The 8,918-nt window shown below is 41.6% G+C and overlaps 1 protein-coding gene across 2 annotated transcripts in view; it reads left to right on the forward strand.

Annotated features, from left to right (window-relative positions):
• LOC104995494 (scavenger receptor cysteine-rich type 1 protein M130) overlaps positions 1-8,918 on the forward strand; it is a 36,852-nt gene that overhangs the window by 17,731 nt on the left and 10,203 nt on the right. For both annotated transcript variants that reach the window (XM_010849373.1, XM_010849374.1), the window contains exons 7-10: positions 3,974-4,288; positions 4,386-4,700; positions 5,959-6,051; positions 6,133-6,447. In XM_010849373.1, coding sequence (XP_010847675.1) covers positions 3,974-4,288; positions 4,386-4,700; positions 5,959-6,051; positions 6,133-6,447 — 1,038 coding nt within the window. The remainder of the gene's footprint in view (positions 1-3,973; positions 4,289-4,385; positions 4,701-5,958; positions 6,052-6,132; positions 6,448-8,918) is intronic.

Below are 8,918 nucleotides of genomic sequence, written 5' to 3' on the forward strand. Positions count from 1 at the left end.
ATATGTATGTGTATATATGTATATATATACACACACACACACACACTTATAGCTGATTCATGTTGTGTACAGCAGAAACTAATACAACATTGTAAAACAATTATACTCCAATTTAAAAATACATTTCAAAAAATGCAGTCATAGGATTAACAGGAAAAAAAAATCCCTTAAAGAAGTAAATTATCAATATTCTAATCATGTACTCAGAGTAAATGGTATAAGGAAGCCATTCTGTGGTATAGACTAATGTGTTACTAGCAGACTTAATGAAATAAAGCTGAGGATGGAGTCTCCAAGTAATTTCTAGAAGAAGGATTTATCTTTTGCCTTGGACTCAAATATTTTAGGACTAAGGAAATAGGAGGATATCTATTTGTTTTGCTTTTTTGAGGGGGAAGTTGTTTTTCACTGGTTGTATTTTATTTGTTCAAGATCAGTCTAGAGAGAGCAAGAGGTTAAAAGAAAAAATCTAAGAAACTGTTTTTATCCAAAGACTTAGGTCTGTCCAAAAGTGGAATAGGATCATATGAATAAGAGTTAATGATATCTTAGAGTAATTTCGTTCTCAAATAATGATTCAACAAGATTAAACTCAACTCCAGTCACTGTGTTGTAGAGGCATTATTTGCTGTAAAGGCTTAGCTCTGTTTAAAAAGCAACGTGTTATTCAACTCAAATTTGGATGGAACTTGCTTCAAACATATTGAATGGATAAGTGGTGAAATTTTTGTACAGCTGAGTTATTCTGTATTGCTATGATAGAGAATATCATCAGATCTAGAACATTTTAGGAAATTGGCAAGGGCTGATGGTATATTTGTGTCATGCTGATAGTAATGTCAAGGGATCTTAAGAATTAGTGATATTTAAAAAAAGGAGTAGTCATGTTTGACAGCAGGCATCTCTAAAAGACTTATGCCTTTTAGAAAGTCCAATTCCATATGCCTCTTCTTTCTTTCCTCTCTTTTAAGATGAATTAAAGAAAATACTTTGTATCTTCTGTGTAACTTGAATTACCTCCTAGTTGCTGAGAGTTGGACACAACTTAGAGACTGAACAACAAATGTTAAAAGAAGCTCTTAATTATCTTGATGAGTGGCTCTCAACCTAGTGAAGCATGCCCTTAAAGCCTGAGCTCCATTTTTTCAGCTGTATAGCTTGTGTGTCTTTTCTTTACCTTTTAAAATCCAGCCATACTAAATTATTCATAATCCCTCAATTAGACCATCCTGTCTCATGATTGTATTCTTTAAATGCCATATCACATATCATTTACTTGGCAAACTTCTCATCTTTTTTCAAAGCTCAGTTCAGATTTATGGTACTCTTTATAGTTTTCTCCGGAGAAGGCAATGGCACCCCACTCCAGTACTCTTGCTTGGAAAATCCCATGGATGGAGGAGCCTGTTAGGCTGCAATCCATGCGGTCGCTAAGAGTCGGACATGACTGAGCGACATCACTTTCACTTTTCACTTTCATGCATTGGAGAAGGAAATGGCAGCCCACTCCAGTGTTCTTGCCTGGAGAATCCCAGGAACGGGGGAGCCTGGTGGCCTGCCGTCTATGGGGTTGCACAGAGTTGGAAACGACTGAAGTGACTTAGCATAGCATAGCATAGCATAGTTTTCTCCAGGCAAGAACACTGGAGTGGGTTGCCATTTCCTTCTCCAATGCATGAAAGTGAAAAGTGAAAGGGAAGTCGCTCAGTCGTTTCCAACTCTTAGCAACCGCATGGACTACAGCCTACCAGGCTCCTCCATCCATGGGATTTTCCAGGCAAGAGTACTGGAGTGGGGTGCCATTGCCTTCTCTGATAGTTTTCTTACAAAGGCCCAAATATAACTGATAACTCCTTCCTTAGTTTTGTATCTAAAACATGTATCTCGTTTTGGACTCATTACATGAACATGTATATCTTCTACTAAATTATGTGTTCTTGAAGGAGAGAGAAATCAGTGAAAAATTGAGCATCCTTGAAAGAAGTAACTTTGTCCCCCAAACATAAGTTTGGGAAATGTAAGTAGAGCAAAAAGTGTCTGCAGAGACACAGAAGCTTGAAAAAGCATCTTTAGGCTGGGGTAACAAGTATGTTTGGCAGAGTAATAGATGTTAAGGCTTTTAAAGTGACATCATAGAGTTTTTTCGAGTATGCTAAAATAATGCTTATTATGTCTCCTTAATTTGAATAAATGAGTGCTATTGGGGAAGCTGCCAAAGTTTTCTGCTACAATTTCCTCAAAAAAAAAAAATGGTGGTAATAATATCTACTCCTTCATGGGAATTGCACAGCAAGTGATCAATGTATGTTAGCTACTATGGTTATGATTATTATTAGTAGTACTAGAATTATCTATCCTTACTGATAGACTGAACTCTGTGATAGATTTTTTAGCCCATCCAAATGCCTAAAACATTGTAAGTGCTTAATAATATTTGTTGAAAAGATGAATTATTGTATACACAGTAAAGAAACATTGACTTCTCTTAGACAGAAATTATGTGAAAATATTTGAAATTTAATATTTGTGGTCATGACATAAATTTATTGGAAAGAGGACTTAAAGGCAAGGAGACCACTTTGGAAGCTATTGCAAAAGTCTACATGACGTATGGTGACAAATTACATCAAAGTAGTAGCAGTAAGTATGGAGAAAAAATATGCTGGAGAGTCAGTCAGCTGGTGCAGGTGGCTTTCACATGTGCAGTGTGTTGTGAGGGTCAAGAGTCTAGGCTCTATAGTATACTGCCTGGCTTCAAACCCTGTCCCTTCATTAACCTGCTGCGTGACCTTAGCAAATTACTTCACTTCTGTGCATTTTAGTTTCCTTGTCTTAATAATTATACCCTAAGGCAACAATAAGGATGAAATAGTGATTGCTAAATAAATACTAAGATGCCATATTTGTTGTTGTTTAGTTGCTAAGTTGTGTCTAACTCTTTATGACCCTAGGGACTGTAGCCTGCTAGACTCCTCTGTCCATGGGATTTCTCAGGCAGAATACTGGAGTGGCTTGCCATTTCCTTCTCCAGGGAATCTTCCCGACCCAGGGATTGAACCTGGGTCTGCTGCTGGGTCTCCAGGCAGATTCTTTACCACTGAGCCTCCAGGGAAGCCCAAAATGCCACATACAAATATACATATATAGTAGGTGTTCACTTAATCTTCATTGCTATCATTATTATCATTATTTCTGAGGAGATAAACACAGGGGTTCAATTTCAGATGGTTCTAATTTGGTCCTGGATACCATTAATTGAATAAAGACTATGGTGGCCTTGTCAGTGCATAATTCATTCAATTTGGAACACCTTAAGTTCAAGATGTCCAAATAGATCTGCTTATGACTATAAATTTAAAGAGAAATGTATAGATGAAAACATATCTACTGGCAGTTGAGAGAAAATGCCCACTGAGGAGATGAGAAAGCTGAGGACTGAACTTTGATTGGTGAACACGTGACAGGTTCTGATAAAGCACCGTCAGGCAGGAAGGAGGAGAAAACAGGGCGAAAAGAGTGTCTCATGTATCAAGTATGAGAGATATCAAAGAATAAGTCTGTTTTTCATTTTGGAAATAGGAAGTAGATATATTAAAAGTCTTTACCTAGAACCACTTGAAACGGTTGGGGCAGACTCCAGATTGCGGTGGGTGCATATAGTGATAAAATGTAGAGAGAATGAACACACATTATCTGTGGGCTACAAAGTGATGGATAATACAGGCAAAATACTGAAAGGATAGAGTAATCATGCTCCAGAAATTATGGGTTCTATGAAGCAAAGTTCCAGAATTATCTGATAGGGTAGTCCGGTGAAGGATGGGGAGGTCTGGAAATTGTTAAGCCCAACTCCAGGCAGAAAATCCAAGAGCAATGAATGGCTTCCTTTTCTCACTTTTGACTCCCTGACTCACTCCCAGCAGGAGGGAAGATCTTGGAATCATGTTCTTTCTCACAAAATATTATTTTTCAGCCCACAGGGAACCCAGACTAGTCGGAGGGGACATTCCTTGCTCCGGTCGTGTTGAAGTGAAACATGGCGACACTTGGGGCACCATCTGTGATTCTGACTTCTCTCTGGAATCTGCCAGCGTGCTATGCAGGGAATTAGAGTGCGGCAGCGTTGTCTCCATCCTGGGGGGAGCTCACTTTGGAGAAGGAAATGGACAGATCTGGGCTGAAGAATTCCAGTGTGAAGGCAACGAGTCCCATCTTTCACTCTGCCCCGTTGCACCCCGCCTGGATGGGACTTGTAGCCACAGCAAGGACATTGGAGTAGTCTGCTCAAGTGAGACCCAGACAACATGTTCATTTTGTCCCCATATTGTGAGGAAGGTAGGGTTAGGTAGTCACAGACATCTTATTAAAGCCCTGTCTCCTTCCAGGATACACAGAAGTTCGCTTGGTGGGTGGCAATACCCCATGTGAAGGAAGAGTGGAGGTCAAGATTCTTGGGACCTGGGGACCTCTCTGCAACTCTCACTGGGACATGGAAGATGCTCATGTTTTGTGCCAGCAGCTTAAATGTGGAGTTGCTGCTTCTATCCCAGGAAGAGCACCTTTTGGGAAAGGAAGTGGGCAGCCCTGGAGACACATGTTCCACTGCACTGGGACAGAACAGCACATGGGTGATTGTCCTGTAACTGCTCTGGGTGCATCGCTGTGTCCTGAAGGGCAAGTGGCCTCTGTAATCTGCTCAGGTAAGAGAATAAAGGGCAGTCAATGAGGAGCCTCTGCCATGGTGGTGTGCCTTAAGAGTGGGTATTAGTGGAGCAGGGGCTGGGGGCAGGGAAGGAGAGTGGGATGAACTGAGAGAGCAGCATTGATGTATATACACTACCATGTGTAAAAGAGATAGCTAGTGGGAAGATACTGTTTAACACAGAGAGTTCAGTTCGTTGCTCTGTGATGACCTAGAGGGGTGGGATGGGGGTTGTGGGAGGGAGACTCAAGAGGGAGGGGATATATGTATACTTACAGCTGATTCATGTTGTTGTATAGCAGAAACTAACACAACATTAAAAAACCAATTATACTCCAATAAAAATTATCCTATGATAAACCAAAGAGTATTAAAAAAGAATATATATATATATATGTATGTATGTATATATGTATAACCGAATCACTTTGCTGAATTAACAGGAATTAACAACATTGTTAATCAACTATACTTCCAAAAAGGAGTGGGTGTACCTATAGCAAAGAATGGGAGTAAAAGGAAATGATCCTCTTTGAGACATTATGAGAGGTGTACCAGAATATTAACTTCATTTGTCTTTTTAGTGGAAAGTAAACTTGATTTTCATGGACCTCATAGTTACATAGAGCTTATGTGTGTGGGTCAGTCACTCAGTCATGTCTGACTCTTTGCATCTCCATGAACTCTGCCCACCAAGCTCCTTTGTCCATGAGAATCTCCAGACAAGAATACTGGAGTGGGTAGCCATTCCCTTCTCCAGAGGATTTTCCTGATCCAGGGATTGAACCCAGGTCTCCTGCATTGCAGGCAGATTCGTTACCATTTGAGCCATCAGGGAAGCCCATTTAGGACTTACCATGTGACTTCTCAGGCTTCCCAGGTGCTGCCAGTGGTGAAGAACCCAGCTGCCAATGCAGGAGACATAAGAGACACAGGTTTTCCCTGGGTCAGGGAGATCCCCTGGAGGGAGGCATGGCAATCCACTCCACTGTTCTTGCCTGGAGAACCCCATGGATGAGGAGCCTAGTGGGCACAGGCCATTGGGTCGCAGAGAGTCAGTCATGACTAAAGTAACTTAGCACAGACACACAGATGCCTTCTCAGAGGATCTGATTCATTCTTAGCCTGGTTGACCCAGACACCTTTCTCTAAAGCTATGTTTGTCCTGAGTTCATCTATCTAGTATACCAGTTGACCTCCTCTCTTCATTCCATCCTTTTGTATCTCTTGTGATGGATAATGTTTGGTGCTTGCAGGAAATCGGAGTCAGACACTATATCCATGCAATTCATCATCTTCAGATCCAGAAAGCTCCGTTGTTGTGGAAGAGAATGGTGTTCCTTGCATAGGTGAGAATCGGTGACCGAACCATGAGAATAACTTCCAAATCCTCAGAAATGCATTTATCACTGTTTCATTTGCTCTTTCAGGGAGTGGACAGCTCCGCCTGGTGAATGGAGGTGGGCGTTGTGCCGGGAGAATAGAGGTCTATCATGAGGGCTCCTGGGGCACCATCTGTGATGACAGCTGGGACCTGGATGATGCCCACGTGGTGTGCAGGCAGCTGGGCTGCGGTGTGGCCATTAATGCCACAGGTTCTGCTCATTTTGGGGAAGGATCAGGGCCCATCTGGCTGGATGAGGTGAACTGTAATGGAAAAGAACCTCGCATTTCTCAGTGCCGTTCCCATGGCTGGGGGCGGCAGAACTGCAGGCATAAGGAGGATGCAGGAGTTATCTGCTCAGGTGAGTTCTGCAAAATTACAACTGGTTACAGTTTTGGAAGAAATGGCTGAGGTAGGGTGGTGGGTAGGGAGGATATTAATCTGAGCAAACTCCTTGAACTACAGGTTCAGAGGGAACAGTTGTGAGATTCAGGCTGCCAGAAGTGTGGATCTGATGCATTAGTGCTACCTCATGTGCAAAGTGGGCTTCTCTGGTGGCTCAGTCAGTAAAGATGCAAGAAACCTGGGTTTGATCCCTGGGTGGGGAAGTTTCCCTGGAGAAGGGAATGTCTACCCATTCCAATATTCTTGCCTGAAGAATCTCATGGATAGAGGAGCCTGGTGGGCTATAGTCCATGACTGCAGAGTCAGACATGACCGAGTAACTAAGCACACAGACACACACGTGCAAGGTAGTATGTAGTATGATATCAGAAAGAGGAAAACTCAGAAGTGAGTTTGCACGTCATGAAAATGACAGTAAAACTAATAATGAGAAATTCTTTTATAAACATATAGGGTGCTGGATGTTGGTTAAGGATTCAGTGTACCACACAATGATTACTGTATTAATAAAGTAGATTAAAAATGACAAGAAGAGGACTTCCCTGGTGGTCCAGTGGTTGAAAATATGCCTGCCAGTGTAGGAGACATGGGTTTGATCTCTTGTCTGAAAAGATTCCACATCTACAGGGCAACTAAGCCCATGCACCACAACTACTGAGCCCACCCTCTAAAGCCCATGCCCCTCAACAAGAGAAGCCACCAAAATTAGAAGCCCACACACTGCAACTAGAGAGTAGCCCCAGCTCATTGCAACCACACAAAGCCCATGTGCAGCAATAAAGACTCAGGATAGCCAAAAATAAATAAAACTTTTCTTTTTTTTAAAGGAAAAAAAGAAATACATTTGGTACCACGTTCTACAGATAAAAAGACCGCCATGCCCAAGTAATTTTTTATGACAGACAAAGAATCACAATGAGATACCGCTCTTGTTTTGTATACACGATAAGATATTGGAAAGCACTGTGAACTAGAAAAATGTACTCAGTTGTAATGTATTGGGGGGAAAATGGTGCTATGACTTAGCAAAATGAAAAATTCTAAATGCCAGATGTGATTTTGCTCTCACATTTAACATGACATAAATATGGTAGAGGATATACAAAACAAAACTAGCTCAGCTGGTGAAGAATCCATTTGCAGTGCAGGAGACCCCGGTTTGATTCTTGGGTCAGGAAGATTCCCTGGAGAAGGGATAGGTTACCCACTTCAGTATTCTGGTCTGTATAGTCTCTAAGGTCACACAGAGTCCGACACAACTGAGCAACTTTCACTTTCACTTTTCAAAGTGTCAGAAAGGGAACTATTGTATTTTAAGGTAATGCATGCAAAACATTGGTTTGAGTGTCTGAGTATCTCACTAAATTTTAACTGTCAAGGACAATTGTCCAAAAATGAACAGATCAGGGTTACAAAGTCAAAATTACCATAATTTAGAGAGAAAAAACCCAAACTGTGTAATTCATAAAAGGCTCTGAGTAAACTTTTGATTGAGGTTTAGATGTCAACTTAGAGTCACTGTTGGCATTTTAAAGGTCCCTAATTACAAAATCCAAGATTAGAAAACCTGAAAGTATTTATAGAACAAATATTTTAAGAAAATCTACAAAATCATCAGTTCAGTCCAGTTCAGTTGCTCAGTCGTGTCCGACTCTTTGCGACCCCATAAATCCCAGAACGCCAGGCCTCCCTGTCCATCACCAACTCCCGGAGTTCACTCAGAATTGAGTCGGTGGTGCCATCCAGCCATCTCATCCTCTGTCGTCCCCTTCTCGTCCTGCCCCCAATCCCTCCCAGCATCAGGGTCTTTTCCAATGAGAAAATTATTCGCATGAGGAGGCCAAAGTATTGGAGTTTCAGCCTCAGCATCAGTCCTTCCAATGAACACCCAGGACTGGTCTCCTTTAGGATGGACTGGTTGGATCTCCTTGCAGTCCAAGGGACTCTCAAGAGTCTTCTCCAACACCATAGTTCAAAAGCATCAATTCTTCAGCGCTCAGCTTTCTTCACAGTCCAACTCTCACATCCATACATGACCACTGGAAAAACCATAGCCTTGACTAAACAGACCTTTGTTGACAAAGTAATGTCTGCTTTTGAATATGCTATCTAGGTTGGTCATAACTTTCCTTCCAGGGAGTAAGTGTCTTTTAATTTCATGGCTGCAATCACCATCTGCAGTGATTTTGGAGCCCCCCAAAATAAAGTCTGACACAGTTTCGATTGTTTCCCCATCTATTTCCCATGAAGTGATGGGACCAGATACCATGATCTTCGTTTTCTGAATGTTGAGTTTTAAGCCAACTTTTTCACTCTCCTCTTTCACTTTCATCAAGAGGCTTTTTAGTTCCTTTTCACTTTCTGCCATAAGGGTGATGTCATCTGCATATCTGAGGTTATTGATATTTCTCCTGGCAATCTTGATTC

Source organism: Bison bison, unplaced genomic scaffold, assembly GCF_000754665.1.
Source record: "Bison bison bison isolate TAMUID 2011002044 unplaced genomic scaffold, Bison_UMD1.0 scf7180017864281, whole genome shotgun sequence".
Taxonomy (NCBI): Eukaryota; Metazoa; Chordata; class Mammalia; order Artiodactyla; family Bovidae; genus Bison; species Bison bison.